Here is a 26,264-nt window from a genome sequence, read left to right as displayed (position 1 = left end):
AAACTGGGACCTTTGAGAGGCTGGTGAGGCCAAAGATTTTAGAATATCTCCCCAGGAAATGGCTTTACACCAGGGGATGATTCCACTGGCTCTTGCCTGGAGTGGAGTATAAAGCAGAACTGTATTCCTGGATAAATGAAAAACATAACCTTAGTGGGTAATTTTCATGTGCTTATGCTGCCACCAAACCATCTGTATTACTTCATCTGTATTACTACTTGGGGCATAGAATTCTCTCTCCTCAACATTAGTTATAATCCAGTGACAGCAAGTTATCACAGATTGATCATTGTTCTCCACAGTTCTGATTCTTTATAATCTATAAAGTAATAGTTATAAAACTATGGAGATTTAGAGGTTTGTTCTTATTTCTAGTGTTTTAAATTATGCACTAAGGAAAAAATAGCAGATCAAAATCAGGAGTAGAAAATACAGTATGTAAACACTTACTACAGGAGCATATATGTGATATACACACACACTCTCTCTCTCCCTCTGCAGTATGAATAGATTATCAGTCTCCCACATCACCCAAAGTCCTCTTCGTCCACTGTTTACACAGATGCCTGGAGCCACCCTATTGATCACTCTTCCTTTCCCAAGCTTTCTCAGGAAGGAGTTGCGCAGATCTGCATCTCCATTTCCCCTTTCCTACAGGTTTACAAGGGAGGCCAAATTATTTCCCCACATGTGTTCTTCACCCATCCCCAGGGAAACACAGCATCTTCTCTGTCTAATGGGTAATGAACAAGATTCAACTGAAAGTTAGGCAGGATGATTCCATGATGTTACCCAAGATTCCACACTACAGGGCTAACGTTCCAAATTCTCTGTAGTAATAGCAGATATCTGGGGCCAAATTCTGATTTCAGTCACATTTGGCTTCAAGGATTAGGCTGGCTGGCTTCAGGTCACCTTCAGTGAGAACCTCTTGTTCATTATTACCCCGAGTTCATGTGGCAGACAAGATCACTGCAGATCCCCCAGGTTCGCTTTAATACCATTCCTCCTATAAAGCTTATGCTTATTCCTCACATACACAGTGCTAAAGCACATGGAGAGGGAGCGTTGTTCTACACTCCATGGGATCATGGTCACTTTTACACAGGAAAGAGAATAATGAGAATGAACACACAGAAGAGAACAATGAAAAATGGTAGAACTCTGGAGAAAAGAGAAAGGAGGGAGAGAAGCAGATAGAGATTTTAAAAGGAGAGAGAAGAAAAACTGGAAGATGGAAAGGAAAAAAGACAACAAAAGACAGAAATCTGTGTTTTTATTAAACAAAGAAGGTGTTTGAAATATTGCTGATGTTTTTTGATTTATGCTGCTTTCAGTAGTGGCCGAAAGTAATGTAAAATCAATGGCTCTGCCCTCCTGGGAATACCTTTAGCACAGGGGCTTCCCTGGATGGTTCTAGCTACTTACCCTTCCCCCAAGCATCCTCCCTATCCCCCACAAGCTCTCTGTGCCACCACCTCTCACAGCCCCCAGTGTAGAAGGCATCCTGTGGGAAGGGGACGTGGCCGAAGCACAGATGCACTGTGGCTAGTCTCAGGTATAGCAGTGGCCCCTAAGGACTGTGGTGGACAGCAACACATAAATTATTAGGGCCTCTCTGAGGCTATTTTAATTTATGCCAGGAGCCAGGTAGACCCCCACAAAAGCACCAGATTGTGGGGAGCCACATACATGGAATAAAGCCACCTTGCTCCTATTCCCACCCCATGCCTGTATGGAGCAGAGCCTCCTTCAAATAGTAAAAACAACAAGGAGTCCTTGTGGCACCTTAGAGACTAACAAATTTATTTGGTCATAAGCTTTCGTGGGCTAGACTCCACTTCATCAGATGCATGGAGTGGAAAATACAGGAGGAGTATAAATACATGAAAACACGGGAGTTGCCTTACCAAGTGCGAGGTCAGTCTAACGAGACAATTCAATTAACAGTAGGATACCGAGGGAGGGAAAATAACTTTTGTAGTGGTAATTGAGAGTGGCCCATTTCAAACAGTTGACAAGAAGGTGTGAGTAACAATAGGGAGAAATTAGTATGGGGGAAATTAGGTTTAGGTTTTGTAATGACCCAACCACTCTCAGTCTTTATTCAGGCTTAATGTGATGGTGTCCAGTCTGCAAATTAATTCCAGTTCTGCAGTTTCATGTTGGAGTCTGTTTTTGAAGTTTTTTTGTTGAAGAATTGCCACTTTTAGGTCTGTTTTTGAGTGACCAGGGAGACTGAAGTGCTCTCCTACTGGTTTTTGAATGTTATAATTCCTGATGTCAGATTTGTGTCCATTTATTCTTTTGCTTAGAGACTGTCCAGTTTGGCCAATGTACATGCTAGAGGGGCATTGCTGGCACATGATGGCATACATCACATTGGTAGATGTGCAGGTGAACGAGCCCCGATGGTGTGGCTGATGTGGTTAGGTCCTATGATGGTGTACCTTGAATAGATATATGGACAGAGTTGGCACCGGGGTTTGTTACAGGGTTTGGTTCCTGGGTTGGTGTTTTTGTTGTGTGGTGTGTAGTTGCTGGTGAGTATTTGCTTTAGGTTGGGGGGCTGTCTGTAAGCGAGGACTGGCCTGTCTCCCAAGGTCTGTGAGAGTGAGGGATTGTCCTTCAGGGTAGGTTGTAGATCCTTGATGATGCGCTGGAGAGGTTTCAGTTGAGGCTGTAGGTGAAACCTTCAAATAGTAATGACACTTCACACTTTATATAGTACTTTTATCTGAGGGTCTCAGAGCAGTTTAAAAGCATTAGGCATTGCTACCTCCCGTGCCCCCTTGAGGTATGCAAGTAGTTTTATCCTCCTTTTACAGGTGGGGGGAAATGAGGTTAAATGAGGAAAAAAGGATAAGTAATGTATCCATGTTCAAAGGGTGAGTCAGTGTAAGACTGAAAATAAAACCTAGGGCTCCTGATCCCAGCCCCTTAACGTACCCACCAACTTTCTCTTCTCAGTCTTAATTATGTTGTTTGCAACTGCAGTGATATACTCATATTATTATTTACTTCCTATTGTAACATGCTGCCCCTGGATGGGCGGTCAGCAGCGAACCCAAGATCTCTACACCTAAAAGCATGAGCTTCTATTGACTATCTCCTCAAGAAGTACAGAGAGCTAAAGCCCTGCAAATCGCAGATATCCATTTGATATCCAGAGACCATGTTTGCGGATCATGGATCAGATGCGGATGCAAATTTTGTATCTGCGCGGGGCTCTAAGGAGAGCCATGAGAGAGTGTGGGTTACACTATAATAATTTTAAAGGTCTAGTTTTGGGCCCAAACTCTGTGACAGTGTCCCTTTAAATTATGTCAAGTTTAAGATATATCAGTGATAATTTGCATCCTGCACTAGCTGAAGCAAAAACCTCAGATTTTCTTCCTCTTTAACAGCTTCTGTTCTTTTTTTAAAGCTTCCATCACAGACTCCCCTTTGCCCTCAAAGGGGAGAAAAAGCTCACATAAGTACTGTTATCCCTTCCTCTGTTTCTCAATGGCAGGGGTTATTATTATTATCTTGTACTACCATAGAGCCTTGTAGCTTTAGTGACAGATCAGGACCCCATTGTGCTAGGCGCTGTACAAACACAGAACAAAAAGATGGTCTCTGCCCCCAAAGAGTTTACAATCTAAGTATAAGACAAGAGACAGCCACTGGAGCATCCTTCCCCCTAATATACTTGAGTATATGCCTTTTTGAATGGGTGATCTCATCAAAGCCCAGCCACCTCAGAACATGTCAAGGTTCACCCATCACTTATTACGACTGAGCATGATCACACACGTGACACACCATTTGGCAATACTTATTCAAACCACCCTATCATGCAGCACAAAGGCTGTGAAGGAGAATGAATGAAATCACATATTGAAAAGTACATCCTTTTCTCTTCAGCTGGTATCACACACTTGGTTTGAAAGGTGGACACGTTTGTGGAAGGTTCTTCATTACTTCTGGACATGTTGCCTTACTCACATTCTGTCTTCTCTCCTGGTCTTATTCTGATCAAACCCATTTATGCCTCAAAGAAGGTCAGGTGATGGAAGAATTGCAGTTGCTGTGGGATAGGTGTGATTATAACTAGCTATGATTTCTGTCCTAGGTCTCCTTGAAAAAGCCTTTATTTTCCCGGAAGAAACAGACAATAGCTATGTTGTTCTGTCTCCAGCACAGCCCTTGAGTCTTGAAGCATTCACACTTTGCATGAAGGCGGCCTCAGAGTTACCGCCCAATCGAGAAATCATTCTTTTCTCCTACCGCACCAAGTACTATGATGAACTCAATGTGTGGCAAGAGTTTAATGGCACCTTTAGTTTGTACCTGAGTGGTCCTGGAGTGCACTTCACCCTCCCCAAACTCAATACTTTTGGGAGTCACATGTGTGTGACCTGGGAATCCAAATCTGGTCTCACAGCCTTTTGGGTAAATGGTAAAAGGAGCGTAAGAAAGGTGCTGAGACCGGGGCATAGGATCCAACCAAAGGGCATTGTCATGCTGGGGCAAGATCCAGACACATTCTGGGGCAGCTTTGAGAAGGCCCAAAGCTTTGTGGGAGAAATAAGTGACCTTTATATGTGGGACCATGTCTTATCACCCTCCATTATCCAGAATGTTTACCTGGACCACTCATTTCCCAAGGGAAATATTTTTGATTGGAAATCATTATCATATGAGTGTACGGGAAATGTGATCGTGCCATCCAAACTGTAACTGAGTGTAATGTGAATGAAGGGGCTTCTGACATTCTAATGTTTCATTTCTCCTATGTGTGCACAAGAAATAAAACAGAACAAGGAATAGAGTGGAAAACTCTAGAAATTTGTGGGGTTTTTTTTTTACAAGATAGAAATTAGAAATAGCAAAGCCCTTATAGACAGCCTAGTCCCATGCCCACACATGTTAATGCCAATCTTGTATCTAAAGTACACTATGCAGATTTGTGGTGCAAAGATTTGCAATGACCTTTATTGGTAACAGTTTAGCCCTAGCCAACTGGATGGATGTGCAAAAGGTCATGGGGGTGGGAATAGCTGGCCTGTCAATCATATCCCAGTGACCAGCTCCATTAGCTGAGTTCCCAGTGCCTATCATGTGACCTCCTATTCAGGGCAGCCCATCACTACAGCGAGGCTAACAACCTCATGAATCTATGATCCCTGGCACTGACACACAACCAGGTAATCCAGATGTGGGAAATCCTGCTCAGTGGGGCTCCCTGCACCAGAGGGGTGCTGATTGGTCCCATGTCACTTTTCCGTACATGACCTTCTGCCCCACTGCTTGCTGCAAGAGAAAAATACCAAACAACTAGCCTTCAAGTCGCCAGACCCTAGCTTAACTGAGTAATCTGGAGCTCCTCCAAGGGCTGCTTGACAGAGAATAAAAAGTGTTGGAAATCTCCTGTGAAATCCCTTGAATAACTGAACTGATCAGTCCTCCAAGGAAGGCATAAAACATGCATCCTTGTTGGGGGTGGGGGAGCCCTCCACGCTAGATTAAATTGTGGTGGGGAACACCGTAGCAAAAATATCCTTCCTGGCTCTGGCAAGCAGTCAGTTACTCCTAAGGGTGCTGTGCTTATCTCTGTCAGATTGCTGCCTCTGGTTCCCACCTGGCCACCAAAAGGAGTGAGGGAGAGTGGAAGTGTTACAGTCAGGCTCATGCAAAAGACAATAATCTGTCCTCCTCTCTGTTTTATAGTTTGGGGTGGGAGGTAGCTGGCCATGTAAGGTACTGGCCAATCAACCTCCCCTGCTACTTGCCCTATGTTTTACCGCTGGGCCTCTATGGCTTTGTCTACGCTGGGGAAAGAGAGGTTGGCGGGGGGGTTCAATCCAGTTAGCTCAACTGACAACCCCACTTTGCACCAACATAGACACAGTTAAAACCTGTGGCTCAAATGCTTGAAAAAGCACTTTTTTCCTAGACAAGGCCACAAGGAGCTGTGGAAGCAGCCATTATTTCCATGGTCACAGTCCCACGGGGAGGAATGCTGCTGACAAGATCAACCACAAAGCAGCTGAAATTGCTTCACTGTCCATTGGGATGGTGGTGATACTAGAGCTGTCAGTCTCCTCTAGGCTACAAGGCCCTGTCTTCACAGGCAAAGATAATGTGTTGCCAGTCATGCTTGTTCAATCGTGTCAGCTCCTCACAGCTGAAAACCCTGATAACACTTATTAAAAGGCAGGTTAACACATCTCAAGCTGTGTTAGCTGGCAGTGTTAACATGTTAAAAACTACAACTTGCCCTGGCTATACACGTAAAACTTTTGCCAGTGTAATAATGCCAGTTAGAGGTGTGGATTTTTATGACATTTATATACCAGCAAAAGCCCTTGCGCAAATGCAGTTATACCTGCAAAAAAGTCCTTTAACCAGCATAGCATATTTTGTTCGACAAACTGGAAAAAGTCATATTGGCAAAAGCCCTCTTTTGCAGGTACAGTATAAACTACACCTATGCTAGGCGGATTATATCTGTATAGTTATACCAGCAAACTTCTGTAGTGTAGACTAGATCTCGGCTTTGAAAAGGTATTAGCTAGCATGTTTTAAACAACTCAACCATTTTCCTAATGTAGCCGTACAAGAATTTTAGAGGGTTTTTAGTTGTGTTACGCTAATTCACTTGAGCAAATACAATTGAAAAACACACCCTTTTGGCCTGTCAAAGCCCCAGAAGTTGTTGACGTATTTGAAGCCCCAATACAACATTCCATTCACAACTGCATTTGTGTACATTCTCTTCCCCAACAAAACATTTTTGTCACTTACCTGGCACTTTTCATCTTCAAAGCATGGGACAAATACAAATTAATGAATCTTCACATCACCTGGGTGATGTTGATAAATATTCTTACCATTTTACAGAGGAGGCACATGAGTCCAAGAGGATACTTGACTTGTCCCGGCAACAGAGTCAGAATTAACACTCAGACATTCCTGGTTCCTAGCCCTGTGCTCAGAGCAGTGCACCAGTCCTCATCAAGTTTTAGGCTCTGCAAGAGAGGTTGCAAACCAAATGCATAGGGCTGGTCATTTTTTTTTTTCAGTTTTGAGATTTTTGAAAAGTCAAATTTTTCATTGGTGGGGGCTGGAATCCAATCAGCTCTACAAATGAAACATGGTGTGGTTCATTTAATCACAGATATCTAGGTCAGTACTTCCAGTATACTTGTCCTTAACAGCACTTTGTTGTATGAATGGTGATAGTCCAGAGGAGACGCGGGGGCGGGGGGGGCAGGTTTGCTGCTTGGCTTGTACTGAGCATGCTTACACGGACTGAGCATGCTCAGTAACACTGCTGAAGCCGCTGCCCTCACTCCGCCCCGCCACCACTATCGGCAGGGGTCGCCTGTAGCTGTTCAATGTTTGTTCTGTCTTCTCCACCATCTCCTCAGCCACATCCATCCTCCCATCCTCAGTGCCATGCAAACCTTCACACCAACAAACATATCCTCAGCTCTGATTATTTATAACACTTCTGGTGAGAGACCACCTGCCAACTAACTAAAAGGCCATCCTGTGTGCATAGGTAGATAGCTGGCTACTACAAGAGGATTTTCAGCTTACACTGGAGTTTTGGTAACTGACATGGTCAATAATACAAAGAATGCCACTGAGGCGGCCCTCTCTTGGAATATGCACTTTCCCGGGAAAAATATGGCACACCCAGGACTTTGCCAACGTTGCTTGTCTAAAGGCAGGCCAGAGGGTGTGTTAGAACTAGAGCTGGGTGACTAATTCATTATGACTAATTTATCCAGCAAATGCACCCCTTCTTTCTGGTCACAAATTATTTGAACGTCCAATACCATGCTAGACACCTAACAAAAGGGAATATAAATACAGTCCCTACCCTGAGGAATGTACAGCCTCAATTCAATATGACACAACAGGTAAGGACTGTAAACAGAACAAAGTCAGGATAAGGGATAAAACTCTATTAGCTCAGTCACTACAAACCTCTGCATGATCCTGTCTACACTCAAGAGTCAGCACTGGTGCAGCTACACCGATTGCTCGCCACCAATGACAGCTTCCCTGGTGTAGGCCAGTGAGTCTTTCATGTCGTGTGTGTGCTCCAGCCAGTCAGGAACTAGGATCTCCATCAGAGTTCAGTTTTTAAAAGTACACTAGGCTTAGCGAATAAACTGATTGGTTGAAAGTGTATTTTATTTATTCCTTATTTGTTACAAGCACATGAGGGTTCACTCATCCAGCAAGCTGACTGGCTAGCACTCATCTCATTCGGTGTAGTACTAGATAAAGTCACTAGCTATTTAAAGGGGAGGAAGGGCAGTGATTCCCCTAAGAGGATGACTGCTCTCATTCAGAGCCAGGAATAGTTGGATTTTTTTTTTCTGCACTTCAGGAAAAGCGAACACACAATGTTCATTTGACGGGATCATTTCCTGAACATGATGTGTGCTGCACTGTCTCCAGGTCACTTTCCAGTGTGTCACATCCTTCTGGACGAGGGGGGCAGGAAATGGCAAACTCCCACTATGAGGCAAAGCATTCCCACTGCAGCAATTGGTTCGTGGGAACTATAAATTGGGTTCATCCAGAAACAGCATAAAATTTGTCCTTGGTGAGACTGGCTGGAAACAAAAGGTAAGTTGGAAATATTATTCCTCGGGACCCCTTCAGCACCCTTGATTAGGAAACAGTATTCTGCCCAGAAACGTTTTTGTCTGTTTCAGACACATCTCTATTATTAATTATATTAATCATTATTATTATTTAAATAATTAATTACATAGGGAACTTTTTTCTGAAAACTGGGGGAGGGAGAGAACGGCTGGAGATTCTGTTCTCCCTGTAAATTGGGAGAGACCCCAGGGAAGCCTGGAATGGAGGGGGCTATATTTAAAATTATTATTTTACTAATAGTGTCTGTGCGACTGCAGTTTTCTTTTTAGAAAAATGTTCATTTTCTCAGCAAGAAAATCAGTTGCACAAATGATTAAGGGGCTACCAGAATTGATTTCTTATATATTATCATCATATCAGATTATGTTCTGTGCAAATGTTTGGCTCAGTGCTTATCATCTGTACCAGTTTAGGGGACAGGAACGGTGGTTGAGAATAGTGTTAATGCGTTGATTTGGTTACCTGTGTCTTCTAGAGTTGGGGTGGGTTAGGATCCCTGCCATAGAAATCTTTCATCCTCTGGCACTCTAGTGGCTGCCTGTCTTTCCACATGAAATTGTATCAGACAGGAAACAACCTCTAAGGGTCTATGTCCAGTGTTTATCAAATGTGGCCACCATGTGGCCACCAGGGGCTCTTCTTGTGGCTACAGCCGCCTGGGCTGTGATTGGGGAGGGGGAAACCAGTGCCCCCTCCCCATCCCTGGTGTCCTCGATGGACAGCCTTGGTTGCTGGGGCTTCTAGCAAGAGTTGGGCAGCCGGTGAGTTCCCCACTTTCCCAGGGGTGGTGTGGCTCAGGATTTGGGCTTCAGCCCGGGGGTGGCAGGGAAGGCAGGCTCCTGCCACAAGGCTTTGGGCTCCAGCCCCCCTCCCCCCCGCCTCCTCCCCTGGCCAACACTCCCCCCCGCCATTGCCCCTGGGCCCTGTTGCCTCTCCCGATCCCCCATCCAGGGCTTAGTTTGTCCCCAGACTTCTTGGGGCTGAGTAAGTCTGCTGTGACAAGTGATACTTGTATGTTTGTTAATACCACTTTTCACAGCAGACTTGCTAGCTAGCAATAAATAAATTACAATGATTTGGACGTGTATATGTGCATATTTATTTGTTTTTCCTAACGCTAATTAAGTATTTTAGGGGAAAGTGTGAGAGCGGCCACCAGCAAGAGTCGGGGGCCGCACTCTGAGGCCACTAAATAATTTGTCCTGAGAACCCCTTGCACTGTAGATGTGAGATGTGATTGCAGGTCGTATAGATATACCCGAGCAAGCTTTAATCTAGCTAGTGCAAGTACCAATAGCACTGAAGGCGCGGCAGCATGGATTTCAGCACGGACTAGCTGCCCAAGTAATACCCCAGATCTTGGGCAGATTTGTACAGCTCGTGCTGAAGTACATCCTGCCACAACTTCACCGCTATTGGTACTCACCACTGCTAGATTAAAGCTAGCTCAGGGATAGCTACACATGCTGCAACCACACCGCTGGCTGCAGTGTACACATATTTGTAGCTCCTTTGCAAAGCTGCTTTAGCTAGGGAGGCAGTGTGGCCACTGCACTGGGACTCAGGAGATCTGCTTCTCTTCCCAGCTCTGCTGCTGTGCGACCTTGGGCAAGTCATGTCATTCTGTGCCTCAGTTTACCTATCTGTAAAATGGGGATAACGACACTTTTGAAAGCGATTTGAGAGCAACTATGAAAAGTGCTTTATAAAGAGCTAGGCATTACCATTAGATTGTTGCACTTTTCCCTTAAGCTAAGTACAGGGCACCGGTAGTGAAGTAATGATCACACAAGGCTCACAGCCTGAAAAGAGGTCACCAAGTCCAGCCCCCCCACACTGAGTCAGGACTAAGTAAACCTAGACCATCCCCGAAAGGTATTTGTCCAGCCTGTTCTTAAAAACCTCCAATGATAGGGATTCCACAACCTCCCTTGGAAGCCTGTTACAGGACTTAACTATCCTTATAATTAGAAAGATTTTCCTAATATCTACCCTCAATCACCCTTGCGGCAGAATAAGTCCATTAGGTCTTGTCCTACCTCCAGGCAACCTGGAAAATAATCAATTACCATCCTCTTTATTACACTCCTTAACGTAGTTGAAGAATGTCATGTGGGACTGTATCAAAAGCTTTACTAAAATCAAGATATATCCTGTCTACAGCTTCCCCCCATCCACTAGGCCAGTAATCCTGTCAAAGTAGGAAATTAAATTGGTTTTGCCTGATTTGTTCTTGACAAATCCATGTTGGCTATTACTTATCACCTTATTATCCTCTAAGTGCTTACAAATTGATTGTTTAATCATTTATTCTACTATCTTTCCATTCAAATTCACCCTGGAAACATGGTTCTCAACATTTTCCATACAGTGACAATAGAGAAATGTTTCAGGATCTGACTCCCAACTAACCTTAAAGAAAAAGATGATGGATGCAGGACCCTCCTGAAACATGTTTGCAACTCCCCATGGGAAACCTGACCTCCACTGAGAATCCATGTCCTAGGGATTACCCCTCTAGGCTTCACCTCATCAGTCTCTGTATTTGCCACCTTTAAATAGAAAGGACCCAGGATAAATCCCATAGGATCTCCATCAAGGAAGAGGTGCCTGGGATTCACCTCCCTGGTATCTGCACTACCTTGATATAGCAGACAGGGCCTTGAACCAATCCTCAAACACACACTCCTAAGACTGACCGGCTGAGTAAAGCCCATCTGTTTGTATTTCCTGACAGGGCCATGGAGAGAAGTGCTATAACCTTTCCTACAGCACTGGACCCTACACGCCACTTCCAAATGCTGCTGCTGAATCAGAGAAGCAGTCTGCATGGCCAGATCAGGAAGCTTCGCGAGATTGCACGTAACATCAACAAGCTGCGCAGGCGATCCCTGATTGCAAACATCACCGGGAGTTCCCTGAGTGCAGTAGGAGCAATCACAGCCATCGTGGGGCTCTCCTTGAGCCCTGCCACTTTAGGAGCATCTCTCCTGGCTTCTGCTGTGGGGCTGGGAGTAGCCTCTGCCGGAGGGGCTGTCAATGTCACTTCCGATCTCTCCTTAGTGCTCTCTAACTCCAGGGAACTGAGAAGGGTGCAGGAGATCGCAGTGAACTGTCAGAACCAGATGAGGGAAATCCTGAGCTGCCTAGAATTTCTCCATCGTGGACAGGGCCCAATGGACCCCCTGTTGCTCCAGTCAGAGAAAAACGCTTCCATCTCGCTGTACAATTCCCTCTGCTTCATGGTATTCTACGGTTCGCGCAACTTTCTTGTGCCAGAGTACACAAGGGAGGTCACAAAGGTGAGCCAAGCTGTGCTAAAGGCAAAAATCCAGAAACTGGCTGAAAACCTTGAGTCCTGCATCAGAGCAATGGACGAAGTTTGTGAACTCTTAGAATCCAGAGCAGAACTTTCCTCCAACACAAGAAATCCCAGCTCAAGTGCCAGGATCACTGTCAAACCTCAGGGAACATCCAGCTGAAACAGCCAAAACTAAGAGTGTCATTAGAGATGCTGCATTATTCACTATTTTTATTACTGTTGTTATTTTTACAAGCATTTGTGGCACCCATCCCCACAGCTGGGAACAAGTTACAAGGTTCTGATTTAAATATGACAGCAAGCATGTCCCTAAAAGGGAGTTTATGCTTTTACCTCCCTGCAGCACTGAACTAAAATCTGAGGTCATGATGGAGATCTAGCCTGTAGGGTAAATGACAGGAACGACTCCAGAGCCTACATTTAGTGGAAGACCAGCTGGGTAAATGCTGGATTAAAGGTTAATCTGCCCAAATTTCCTTGGCTCCCATCTGATGCCGCTCCATGATGTCAGAGAGGAATGGGTCTGGAGTTAGATCAAAAGACTCCTTGCCTGGTCTTGCTCCCTGGTTGTAAATAATCTGTGAATTCTTCTTCTCATAGAGGTAGAGGGAGTGAGATCTATTGTAATATCTAGCACCCACAAATTTCCTACTTAAATTGCCAGAGATGTGACAAACTATATCCACTAGATGGCAGTACAGCACACACAATATCTCAGTAGGAGCTATGCACCAAAAAGTATTCTATCCCGTGTAGAGAGAGATTTTCCTTGCCACGTGCTGGGGACAAAGTGGAAATTGTGATACATTTTTTCCTATTTATTTGTATAGAGTTATTTTAAGCTTTTAGAATTGTATTTAAAAAAAGAAAAAATGTTTAAGAAGATGTTAAAAATAATGGCTTCCAACCCAGAGGGAAGCATTCCACAGGGCAAAGCAAGTCAGTGCTAGTATCTGATGGAAAGTCTCCTATTCACTCACCAGCCAGTGCAGCGCCCTATCAAAAAGGGAGATAATTGTCTGAATTCAAATAGGTACAAAACATGTAGATTGCAGGAAACCAAGTACAGCTCTCGGAATGGGAGGGGGGAAAAGTGGAAGGGGGGGGGGGCAAATTCCCTAAGAGGAGGACTCGCCTCTTGAAATATGTAGAGGACAGTGACAGTTCCTCAGGCAAAAAGGAGGTTCCAGTTGTGAGATGTGGAACGGGATTCGATAGGTAGAGATGTCAATAGTTAGGCGTCTTGGGATATCAGTGTGAAGGTGGCAGGTCTCATGAGACAGCAATACACTGTTAGCGAGTGCTGTGGAGGAGTCTGCGGTTGGGATGTATATCGGTATTCATGACAGAGAGTGATGTAGAAGAGATGGGTAGTCCAAGGATTAGGGCACTAGCCTAGCACTTAGAAGAGACCCTGCTCTGCCCCAGAGTTCTTGTGTGACTCTGGGCAAGTCACTTGGCCCCTCTGTGCTTCCATTCCCCATCTGTAAAATGGGAATAATAGCACTTCCTTACCCCCCCCCCCCCCCGGGGTATGGTGCACTCAATACTTTACATATTGTGAACTGCTTACACATTGAGGTGGTGGGGGCCATATAAGTACCTAAGATAGGTGTAGGAGAGAGGACTTGGAAGCTAGCTTTAGATTAGTAGGAAAAAGGCTTAGGTCTAGGTACATTTTCAGTCCCACATGCAGAACTAGCTAAACAGGAGGAACTTCAAAATCACCGTGCAGGGATGAAAAAATGACCTAAAGAGGAGGATTTAAATGTATGAAGCACTGAGGAAACTCTTGGGGGGGGGCGAGGGGGGGGGAGAGAGAGACAAGCCAGAGTAGCAAAGTTTGAATTTTTGTCCTTGTTTTCTGCCCCTCCCATGTTCTTGGAACATGTGATTTTATGTACTTTAAGAAAACAAAAGCAGCTGTCACTGAGAGCATCTCACATCCGAGAATGATCACCACACACGAGTAATGACTCCGATGCGACGCTGATTCAATGAAATGAATATGAAGCTATTTTGTGTCAGTGTATATGTATTTATGTATGTGTGTGATCTCTGATATTCTACCACATCCATACCCCAGTGCTGGGTGCCTGCTGCCTTTTTGGCTACCAGACACTAAATAAAGACCCAGGACTAGAAGTGTTGTGTATATTTGGGGTGGGAGGTGTGAAGGATGGGTGTATTGTATGTGTATGTGATCTCAACCATCAGTCCAGCATATCCATACCATGTAAGTAATGGGTGTACAAGTGTGTGCACATCTCCACTTGTGTGAGTACCCATCTACCTACATGAGTGCTGTTTGCGCATGTCTCTGACCACATGAAAATGGCCCTGTGGATTGCATGTGAGCGAAAGTGTTTTATCTTGGTGTGAGTGCAGATGTATTGTGTGATCTCTAACATTGCTCAAGCAAAGCAATACCCCACAACTAACTCCTGGACAGCTAAGGCCAGCCCTGGACACACAGCAACCTACAATTCAGACCAGAGAGCACAGGAAGATCAGCTAGAAGAGACCAGCCAGACTGGTCACAGCTTCTCCCTTTCTTTTCAATATTCATCATGAGTAAGGCTGCAAGTTTGTCACAGAGGTCGTGGAAGTTATGGATTCCGTGACTTTCCATGACCTCCGTGACTTCTGCAGCAGCCAGTTTGCTGGCTCCAGGGCTGCCCAAGCACCTCAGGCAACCCCTGGACCCAGTCACACCTGCCACTGCCGGGGCAGTCTTAGGCCACTGTCCCCCGCCACCCAAACAGCAAAAGGAGGAGTTTGGGTATGGGAGAGGGTTCAGGGCTGTGGGTTGGGGCGTGGGAAGAGGTGAAGGCTCTGGGCGGCGCTTACCTTGTCCACATGTTCCTCCCTCAGCTCCTAGCTCCAAGCACTGCCTCCTCCCGCAGGCACTACCCCCACAGCTCCCATTGGTTCCCAGCCAATGGGAGCTGCGGAGCTGGCAGCGCACGGAGCGACGAGCTTAGGGAGGGACATGTGGGTAGGGAGCCTGCCAGCCCTGCCAACTCCTCCCCCACCCCACCCCAGCACCCATGATGCCCCCCGGACCACTCCCCCAGCACTTGTTGAGCCCCCCGGACTGCCCCCCCAACACCTGCAGGGCCCCCAGGCACCCACAGCGCCCCTGGTTCGCTCCCCCCAAGCACCCACACACCCACATGAGCACCCGCGGCACTCCCAAGATTTAGTCGCATGGACAGGTCACGGCCGTGAATTTTTGTTTACTGCCCATGACCTGTCCATGACTTTTCCTAAAAATACCCATGACTAAAACACACCCTTAATCATGGGTGGTGTTTGTTTCATGGTAAATAAATCATTGAAAGGCTGACTCTGTTTTCCAACTCATTTCATTATTTGGGTGGCAATAATAATACAGATAAATTGCTTTTTTTCCTGCCCTCCCCTCCCCTTTCCCAACTTCCCAGGAACATAGTTTCAATCAGCTGCCTAGAAGCTGAGATCCAGTCAAAGGGTTCACTTCCATGTTCAGCCAGGCACGCAGAAACTTCTGTCTTAATTCAATCTTTACTCAGGCAAAATGCCCATTGACTTTCGGATTTGGTTTCTTCCAGTCACGGTGTGCACATTCAGACTCATAGGACTGTGGTCTCCTCAGAAGGTCTCAAACTCATACCCAATATCTAATACTAAATACTAATATTTTTACATTTAGTTTAGCCCCTTTCACCCTCAGTAATCCCAAAGTGCTTTACAAAAAGTTTTACTTACAGTACCCATAAACATGGAAAGTGGCAGATGTTTAACTACACATCAACTCTATCCAACATGTTAGGACAGGAAGTAAGACTTTTATCAAAAGAAATCTTAGAGTGTAAGAATAGCCATACTGGGTCAGATCAAAGGTCCATCTAGCCCAGTATCTTGTCTTCCGACAGTGGCCAATGCCAGGTGCCCCAGAGGGAATGAACAAAACAGGTAATCATCAAGTGATCTGTCCCCTCATTTTCAGGCAAACTTGAATTACATAACCTGGAATTTGGCCAAGACAGCAGACCTAACATTCCTACTCCAGGGACACCCTTAATAGTCACTAGTGATTAGGTCCTTGGTTTCACATCTCTTCCAAAAGATAACACCTGCAGCAGCAGAAGGCCCCATAAGGGCAGTGAGTTCACTCAATCAGAGGGAAAAGTGACTTCCTATTATATCACCAACTCCGTTTCCTGCACCACCGTAGCTTTTCCTTCGAGGTCATCCCATCTAAGTACTGACAGGCCTAACATGACTTAGTTCTAACATATAAGATCACAACCTAAGGTGATGTGGCTGCTGGCCAACTTTTGAAGAGTCTAGTCTAGAGCCCCCTCCAGTATTTTTTGCCCCTGAACACTGTAGGAAGTGGTAGTTCCATTCTCGATGGTGTCCTGGGTATTGTTTCAGGCTTCCTCTCCTTTCCCTGTCACACAAAGTTTATTTGGATTTCCCCTCGCTTTCCTCATTGTTCTAGGAGTACAGGAAACAGCACATTTGGAATCCATTGACAGATGTTCAGTTATGTCACCATTTCCTCAGTGCCCCCCACCCAGGTTTTCCAAACAGATTGAGAGAATGCTCATCAGAAACACGCTCACGAGTCCCACTGAAATCAGAATCACTGTGCTACTCTAACACAAATTCTGTGATAGTTTAGCATCCTTTCTTCTAAGTCAGGTGAATGATATTCAGCACGCCTAAGTTGGCTGTGCACTTTTGCATGTGTGCATGTGCATTACACACATGGGGCTGTGGGAGTAGACACAACTGATATCTGTCCAGGCTCCTGCTACCACAAATCCATCTCCTCTTCCACTACCCCATGTGACCTCACATAACCAGAGGTCATATGGCTGAACCTTTAAAAATAACTTCAATCTAACAGACAGCCACATTAGCTTCAATCCTTCTTATGTCACCAGGAGGTGTTTATAAGAACACTGCAGACTGAAATCAATAGTAAAAATCAGTGGATTCTCAATCTTTTGCATAGTATGGAGCACAACTTAATAGAAAGGTTGTTGTATCGAGCAGCTCCCTTCTCATTATAATTGCATGGACCCATCTCCCAGCTGTTATCATCTCTCTGGCACATCAAAAATGGTTTATTTTGAAAAATAATATTGGAAAGACTATAAGGTAATCTTAGCAGGGTTGGCTGAAAACAATCATCTGGTTTTTGACAGAAAAATGAGAGTCTGATTAAACAAAAATTATTTCAAAAAGTGTCCATTTTCTGCTGAAAAAAGTTGATTTTTCATTGAAAAATTCAACACTCCGAAATAAAAATATTTCACCCCAAACCTGAAATATTTTGATTGAGAAATGCTGCCACGGTGCTTTATGGCAGTTGTAGTTCAGTTCCCTCATATACCCATTCTCCTCTGAGGCGGGCTCTCCAGCTGGAACACGTCTCATCATGGATCATGGCCAGGGATTCCCATGGAAACCCACCACACCTCTCAGAGAGTGGAGACCAGGGTGCATCATGGGAGATGTCACCTGATCAGGAAGTCCAGCAAACAGAAGAGAATGGGAGCTTGAGACACCTGAACTACATCTCCCATGAGGCAGCAAGATTTCCAACTTGAATATTTTGGTTTTCAAATTTCTGGGGTGAAATAAAAACTTTGAATGGAAAATTTGGGGGTTTTTTTAAATTTATTTTTAAAATTTTCCACAGAAACAAAAGATTTCAACCAACTCTAAAGTTTAGCTCTCTTTGTGTGATTTAACACCTGGAAACAAGGAAAAGAGGCATCTCCACAAAGGCAGCCAGTTTTCTGCAGACCACGAGATACCACTCAGCTGAACACCAGTGCTCCACAGCTTGGCCTGGGAGATCTGCTGTTATAGACATTTTTGTTCTCTTTGAGAAATTTGAATTTTTTTATGCAATTGTGACCCAAGAAACTCTTAATGCTAACTGGACTGTCCTGATTATGGTATTTATATTCTGGTTCACCAAAGAATGTCATCGGAGGTCTTAAATGAAAGCTGGAGCCACATCGGTTATTAACAGCATTGTGAAATGTATGTACATACACTGTATAAGGAGTTATGTTTATATAATGAAAACATGTTTTAAAGTCTGTATTAAGGCAGACTTGACAAACAGGTTTTCTGTCAAACAAATGATGTTTATTCACCTGTGTTTGTTGAGGTGTAAATTAAGCTTTGTAAGGTAAGACAGTGGGCATCATTTACATACAAAGTCAACAGAGAGATGTGAAATCAACAGGGCAGCAGCACTCAGGAAAAACAAACCCCAGGGAGTTATACTGTCTCTGAGTACAGACAATGACTTTTGGAGATAGAAGTAGAAGGCAAAGAAGACGTCCTCTTATCCTGCACTTAGGAAATAAACGGGCATGGTGCAAACTCAACCAGCCTGAGTTAGAAATGCTGTAGAAAGACTTTGGGAGAGAAAAGACGTCTTTAGCTAGAAGGTTAGCCTGTTAAGTTTAGTATCAAAAAGCATGTTATGGTTTTATGTGTAGCCTTTTGTTTCCATGATCCTTATTCATTATCTCTTGAATCTTTGATAATCAACTTATTATTGTTTTCATTATAACTCAGAAAGGAATAATCAATTGCACAAATACAAAATGGGAAATGACTGCCTAGGAAGGAGTACTTCAGAAAAGGATCTGAGGGTTTTAGTGGATCACAAAATAAATGAGTCAACAGTGTAACACTGTTGCAAAGGAATCAAACATTCTGGGATGTACTAGCAGGAGTGTTGTAAGCAAGACAGGAGAAGTAATTCTCCCACTCCACTCAATGCTAATAAGGCCTCAACAGTATTGTGTCCAGTTCTGGGCATAATACTTTGGGAAAGATGTGGACAAATTGGAGAAAGTCCAGAGGAGGGTAACTAAAATAATTAAAAGTCTAGAAAACATGACCTAGAAGAAAAGATTGAAAAAACTGGGTTTGTTTAGTTTGGAGAAGAGAAGATTGAGGGGAGACATAACAATAGTCTTCAAGTACATAAAACGTTGTTATAAGAGGAGGGGACAAATTGTTCTCCTTAACCACTGAGGGCAGGACAAGAAATAATGGGCTTATATTGCAACAAGGGAGATTTAGGTTAGACATTAGGAAAAACTTCCTGTCAGGGTAGTTAAGCCCTGGAACAAATTATCTAGGAAGGTTGTAGAATCTCCATCATTGGAGGTTTTTAAGAACAGGTTAAACCTACAGCTATCAGGGATGATCTAGATAATACTTAGTCCTGCCTCAGTGCAGGGGACTGGAATAGATGACCTATCAAGGTCCCTTCCAGTTACGATTATATAAATATATCTTAGTGCTGTGATATTAAGCAAGGAGCTGACCCTGAGTTGAAACATACAAGCTGGTGTGTGCATGGTCCCCTTTGGGGGGCAGAAGACATGGTATTTCTGTGTGTGATCAGTGGATAAAGGGGTGGATACAACAGGGGAAAGGCTTCAAAGGGGCTCAGGACTGGGGGCATCTATTGTTAAATTGCAAGGTAAAATAAGGGGTTTGGGTTGCTAACAGGCTGGTGGTGTCAGGAAGCAGCTGACACCTAGTTAAGCACCAGCACTTCTCCTACTTGCTGGAGGCAGAAGGGTAACAAGGTGACTCACAGTCCTGGGTATCCTGAGAACCATCATAGTAATTAAATAATGTAGTTTGCTATGAATGCAGCCTCTTCATTCCCACATATAGAGATCAAGCTTCCAAAGCATTAGCTTTTGGGGAAAAGTTTTTCTCTTTTGTGATTATTTCATCATTTATAGAGCTATAGATAGATAGTGACTGTCTTATCTGATTTTCTTTTTCAGGTTCTTTTGCTTCTTTTCACATTACAGGTCCAAAAATCACAAGTCAACCAAGAAGCTAAGGCAACAGAATTCTAAACCTGAATAATGTATTACAATGCTATGTCACAGCCACACCATACTTAATGCTGAGTAACAGTTTCTATGAAAACCCAATTCAAAGGGCTCAAAATGCACATGCAAATACTGTAAGGCCCCATCCTGTCTAGCCTTTCTGTAGATTTGGGTTCCACTACACCTGGAGAGGAAAAAATACTCCTCACCAATTCATTAAAAATTAGACCATACTTCATAAGATTCAAAACTTTGAAAATACAGAAAATATGCAATCTGATATTCTTAAATAAAGTTCTAATTAAATTTGACAGTAAGAGCTCAAGGTTTTATTGGGTACTCTGATTTAGAAATTTGGTTTTACATCACAAGCTTGACATCCTAGAAAATTGATCCCAGGCCTCCAACCTGCATGTCTTGGATCTTTAAGCCCTGGTCTACACTAGGACTTTAGGTCGAATTTAGCAGCATTAAATCGATGTAAACCTGCACCCGCCCACACGATGAAGCCCTTTATTTCGACTTAAAGGGCTCTTAAAATCGATTACCTTACTCCACCCGACTAGTGGATTAGCGCTGAAATCGGCCTTGCCGGGTCGAATTTGGGGTACTGTGGACACAATTCAACGGTATTGGCTTCCGGGAGCTATCCCAGAGTGCTCCATTGTGACCACTCTGGACAGCACTCTCAACTCAGATGCACTGGCCAGGTAGACAGGAAAAGAACCGCAAACTTTTGCATCTCATTTCCTGTTTGGCCAGCGTGGCAAGCTGCAGGTGACCATGCAGAGCTCAGCAGCAGAGGTGACCATGATGGAGTCCCAAAATCGCAAGAGAGCTCCAGCCTGGACCAAACGGGAGGTATGGGATCTGATCGCTGTATGGGGAGAGGAATCCGTGCTATCAGAACTCCGTTCCAGTTTTCGAAATGCCAAATCCTTTGTCAAAATCTCCCAGGGCATAAAGGACAGAGGCCATAACAGGGACCCGAAGCAGTGCCGCGTGAAACTTAAGGAGCTGAGGCAAGCCTACCAGAAAACCAGAGAGGCAAACGGCCGCTCCGGGTCAGAGCCCCAAACATGCTGCTACTATGATGAGCTGCATGCCATTTTAGGGGGTTCAGCCACCACTACCCCAGCCATGTTGTTTGACTCCTTCAATGGAGATGGAGACAACACGGAAGCAGGGTTTGGGGACGAAGAAGATGATGATGAGGAGGAGGTTGTAGATAGCTCACAGCAAGCAAGAGGAGAAACCGGTTTTTCCGACAGCCAGGAACTGTTTCTCACCCTGGACCTGGAGCCAGTACCCCCTGAACCCACCCAAGGCTGTCTCCTGGACCCGGCAGGCGGAGAAGGGACCTCCGGTAAGTGTACCTTTTAAAATACTATACATGGTTTAAAAGCAAGCATGTGAAAGGATTAATTTGCCCTGGCATTCGCAGCTCTCCTGGATGTACTCCCATAGCCTTTGCAAAAGGTTTCTGGGGAGGGCAGCCTTAATGCGTCCTCCATGGTAGGACACTTTACCACTCCAGGCCAGTAGCATGTACTCGGAAATCACTGTATAACAAAGCATCGCAGTGTATGTTTGCTGGTGTTCAAACAACATCCGTTCTTTAACTCTCTGTGTTATCCTCAGGAGAGTGAGATATCAGTCATGGTCACCTGGTTGAAATAGGCTGCTTTTCTTCAGGGGACACTCAGAGGTGTCCATTGCTGCTGGGCTGTTTGCCTGCGGCTGAACAGAAATGTTCCCCGCTGTTAGCCACGGGGAGGGGGGAGGGTTGAGGGAGTAGCCTCGCGGTGGGGGGAGGCAAAATGCGACCTTGTAACGAAAGCACATGTGCTATGTATGTAATGTTAACAGCAAGGTTTACCCTGAAAGAGTGTAGCCATTGTTTTATAAAATGTGTCTTTTTAAATACCCTGTCCCTTTTTTTTTTCTCCACCAGCTGCATGTGTTTCAATGATCACAGGATCTTCTCCTTCCCAGAGGCTAGTGAAGATTAGAAAGAAAAAAAACCGCACTCGTGATGAAATGTTCTCTGAGCTCATGCTGTCCTCCCACACTGACAGAGCACAGACGAATGCGTGGAGGCAAATAATGTCAGACTGCAGGAAAGCACAAAATGACCAGGAGGAGAGGTGGCGGGCTGAAGAGAGTAAGTGGCGGGCTGAAGACAGGGCTGAAGCTCAAATGTGGCGGCAGTGTGATGAGAGGAGGCAGGATTCAATGCTGAGGCTGCTGGAGAATCAAACCAATATGCTCCAGTGTATGGTTGAGCTCCAGCAAAGGCAGCTGGAGCACAGACTGCCACTACAGCCCCTGTGTAACCAACCGCCCTCCTCCCCAAGTTCCATAGCCTCCTCACCCAGACGCCCAAGAATGCGGTGGGGGGGCCTCCAGCCAACCAGCCACTCCACCACGGAGGATTGCCCAAAAAACAGAAGGCTGGCATTCAATAAATTTTAAAGTTGTAAACTTTTAAAGTGCTGTGTGGCATTTTCCTTCCCTCCTCCACCACCCCTCCTGGGCTACCTTGGTAGTCATCCCCCTATTTGTGTGATGAATGAATAAAGAATGCATGAATGTGAAGCAACAATGACTTTATTGCCTCTGCAAGCGGTGATCGAAGGGAGGAGGGGAGGGTGGTTAGCTTACAGGGAAGAAGAGTGAACCAAGGGGCGGTGGGTTTCATCAAGGAGAAACAAACAGAACTTTCACACCGTAGCCTGGCCAGTCATGAAACTGGTTTTCAAAGCTTCTCTGATGCGTACCGTGCCCTCCTGTGCTCTTCTAACCACCCTGGTGTTTGGCTGCGCATAACCAGCAGCCAGGCGATTTGCCTCAACCTCCCACCCCGCCATAAACGTCTCCCCCTTACTCTCACAGATATTGTGGAGCGCACAGCAAGCAGTAATAACAGTGGGAATATTGGTTTTGCTGAGGTCTAAGTGAGTCAGTAAACTGCGCCAGCGCGCCTTTAAACGTCCAAATGCACATTCTACCACCATTCTGCACTTGCTCAGCCTGTAGTTGAACAGCTCCTGACTACTGTCCAGGCTACCTGTGTACGGCTTCATGAGCCAGGGCATTAAGGGGTAGGCTGGGTCCCCAAGGATAACTATAGACATTTCAACATCCCCAACAGTTATTTTCTGGTCTGAGAATAAAGACCCTTCCTGCAGCTTTTGAAACAGACCAGAGTTCCTGAAGATGCGAGCGTCATGTACCTTTCCTGGCCATCCCACATTGATGTTGGTGAAACGTCCCTTGTGATCCACCAGAGCTTGCAGCACTATTGAAAAGTACCCCTTGCGGTTTATGTACTTGCCGGCTTGGTGCTCCGCTGCCAAGATAGGGATATGGGTTCCGTCTATGGCCCCACCACAGTTAGGGAATCCCATTGCAGCAAAGCCATCCACTATGACCTGTACATTTCCCAGGGTCACTGCCCTTGATAGCAGCAGCTCAGTGATTGCACTGGCTACTTGCATCACAGCAGCCCCCACAGTAGATTTGCCCACTCCAAATTGATTCCCAACTGACCGGCAGCTGTCTGGCATTGCAAGCTTCCACAGGGCTATCGCCACTCGCTTCTCAACTGTGAGGGCTGCTCTCATCTTGGTATTCATGCGCTTCAGGGCAGGGGAAAGCAAGTCACAAAGTTCCATGAAAGTGCCCTTACGCATGTGAAAGTTTTGCAGCCACTGGGAATCGTCCCAGACCTGCAACACTATGCGGTTCCACCAATCTGTGCCTGTTTCCCGAGCCCAGAATCGGCGTTCCACCGCATGAACCTGACCCATTAGCACCATGATGCATGCATTGGCAGGGCCCATGCTTTCAGAGAAATCTGTGTCCATGTCCTGATCACTCACGTGACCGCGCGGACGTCACCTCATCGCCCGGTATCGCTCTGCCAGGTTCTGGTGCTGCATATACTGCTGGATAATGCGTGTGGTGTTTAATGTGCTCCTAATTGCCAAAGTGAGCTGAGCGGCCTCCATGCTTGCGTCCGCACAGAAAAAAGGCGCGGAACGATTGTCTACCGTTGCTCTGATGGAGGGAGGGGCGACTGACGACATGGCTTACAGGGTTGGCTTACAGGGAATTAAAATCAACAAAGGGGGTGGCTTTACATCAAGGAGTATTTCAAGCAGGACTTCACGGAGGGTTCCAATAAGAAATGGTGCACCTAAGTAATTGTTCTTACTGGAACAAGCAGGTTGGTCTGGCCTCTGATTGATACATGGCTAGATTTGCCTCGCTGCACCTTCTCTGTGAGTGACTGCAGTGTGACCTAGAGGAATGAGTCCCCTAGACGGGGGGGCTGGGGAGGCAAATGAGTACAAAACAAATCTGGTCTATTTCCTGTTTTGATCTACTCCATCTATCTTTTACATCTTTGGCTGGCAGCAGACAGTGCAGAAGGACTGCAAGCCATCCTCATCTCTTACCTGCCTGGCAGAAGATGGTACAATAGGACTGTTAGCCATCCTCATCTCTTGCCTGCCCGGCAGAAGACGGCACAGTAGGACTGCTAGCAATCTGTATCGCCTGCCTGCTCACTATAAGATGGTTCAATAGGACTGACTGCATGACTAAAGAGAATGACCTGGTCAAGTCACTTGTAATGTAGTCCCTGCGCCCATGTCTGCCCAGGTGCTCCTGGCCGACATGGCCAGGAGCACCTCGGACATGACGATGACGGCTACCAGTCCTATTGCGCCATCTGCTGCCACAAGGCAATGGGTTGCTGCTGCTCTGTAGCAATGCAGTTCCACATCTGCCAGCACCCAGGAGACATACGGTGACGGTTACCTGAGCAGGCTCCATGCTTGCCGTGGTATGGCGTCTGCACAGGTAACTCAAGAAAAAAGGCAAGAAACAATTGTCTGCTGCTGCTTTCACGGAGGGAGGGAGGGAATGGGGGCCTGATGATATGTACCCAGAACCCCCCGCGACAATGTTTTAGCCCCATCAGGCATTGGGATCTCAACCCAGAATTCCAATGGGCAGCGGAGACTGCGGGAACTGTGGGATAGCTACCCACAGTGCAACGCTCCGGAAGTCGACTCTAGCCTCGGTACTGTGGAAGCACTCCGCCGAGTTAATGCACTTAATGCACTTAGAGCATTTTCTTTGGGGACACACACACTCGAATATACAAAAACGATTTCTAAAAAACCGACTTCTATAAATTCGACCTAATTTCGTAGTGTAGACATACCCTAAGAGGGGACAGAGAGAATCTCTAGCAGTTTTACCAATGTTATTTGAAGAACTAACTGGAGAAAGCATTGAGCCTGCATTAACTAGACAAAAGCCATTTTGCTTATCTCCCTCTTGCATTATCATATGACATGAAGCTACTGCAAAGGAAATAATATGTAAAATGATATTGTTTTCTATTCTTCTCCGGAAAGAAGACTGTTTATCAAGGTCATAGACTTTTTATTTCCCTGATGTTTCCGTTGAAACAAGTGAGAAGCATGAGGTTTCAATCTCTGAAAGAAGATTTAAGTACATTTACACTAGAGATACCATAGCTATATTTTACCCTGCTAAACTCCATGTAATTTACAACTACAAGAAGTAGATCTTTCTGGACTATGATGAGCCTCTGGGGGTTGTTTTGTTTTTATTATGATTATCTTACTTTATCTTCAATGATCAGGATAATTTTCATTAATATAAACCCTAAACATTAATTGGGGGCTTTTTTCCCCACCTATATTTGTATGGAATATTGTCATGGATTTTAATATATTCAATAGAGATGCCATGAACAAAGATTTTATTTTTCCCTTCATGCCAATAAATGAGTTATGAATGTTTTATTTTCCTTTGGCACCTTAAAGACTAACAGATTTATTTGAGCATAAACTTTCATGGGTAAAAACCCCACTTCTTCAGATGCATGGAGTGAAAATTACAGATACAGACATAAATATACTGGCACATGAAGAGAAGGGAGTTACCTCACAAGTGGAGAACCAGTGTTGACAGGGCCAATTCGATCAGGGTGGATGTAGTCCACTCCCAATAATAGATGAGGAGGTGTCAATTCCAGGAAAGGCAAAGCTGCTTTTGTAATAAGCCAGCCACTCCCAGTCCCTATTCAAGCCCAAATTAATGGTGTTAAATTTGCAAATGAATTTTATTTTTACTGTTTCTCTTTGAAGTCCGTTTCTGACCTATTTTTGTTCAAGTATAGCTACTTTCAAATCTGTTATAGAATTCTATAACATATTTATTTTCCTTTGTTGCTTATAGTCTATTTCATTTGAGAATAATTATTTTAAACTGATTTTTGGCAGGCTTCCCGTTTCTGCTGTACTTACAAAAATGTTGCTCTTAGTGTTTGTGTCCTGAGATAAAAA

At 45.0% G+C, this 26,264-nt stretch overlaps 2 protein-coding genes across 2 annotated transcripts in view; both read left to right on the top strand.

The window, feature by feature from the left end:
- Positions 1–4,725, top strand: part of LOC141988904 (uncharacterized) — a 66,529-nt gene extending 61,804 nt beyond the window's left edge. Inside the window, exon 13 of the mRNA XM_074955054.1 lies at positions 4,118–4,725. Within this exon, the coding sequence (XP_074811155.1) occupies positions 4,118–4,725 (608 nt within the window). The remainder of the gene's footprint in view (positions 1–4,117) is intronic.
- Positions 4,726–8,386: 3,661 nt separating this feature from the next.
- On the top strand, positions 8,387–13,752 carry APOLD1 (apolipoprotein L domain containing 1). Its single transcript, XM_074950463.1, has 2 exons — positions 8,387–8,634; positions 11,411–13,752. Exon 2 carries the CDS (start codon positions 11,415–11,417, stop codon positions 12,153–12,155), a length of 741 nt encoding a protein of 246 aa, XP_074806564.1. The 5' UTR covers positions 8,387–8,634; positions 11,411–11,414; the 3' UTR covers positions 12,156–13,752.
- The last annotated feature ends 12,512 nt before the right edge of the window (positions 13,753–26,264 follow it).

This window comes from Natator depressus, chromosome 1 (assembly GCF_965152275.1).
Source record: "Natator depressus isolate rNatDep1 chromosome 1, rNatDep2.hap1, whole genome shotgun sequence".
NCBI classification, from domain to species: domain Eukaryota; kingdom Metazoa; phylum Chordata; order Testudines; family Cheloniidae; genus Natator; species Natator depressus.
Note: the sequence above shows the minus strand (reverse complement) of the source record. Positions and strands in the feature narration are given on the sequence as shown.

Excerpts from the sequence above, each read along its gene's own strand:
- APOLD1 (XM_074950463.1), top strand. The coding sequence starts at position 11,415 with ATGGAGAGAAGTGCTATAACCTTTCCTACAGCACTGGACCCTACACGC.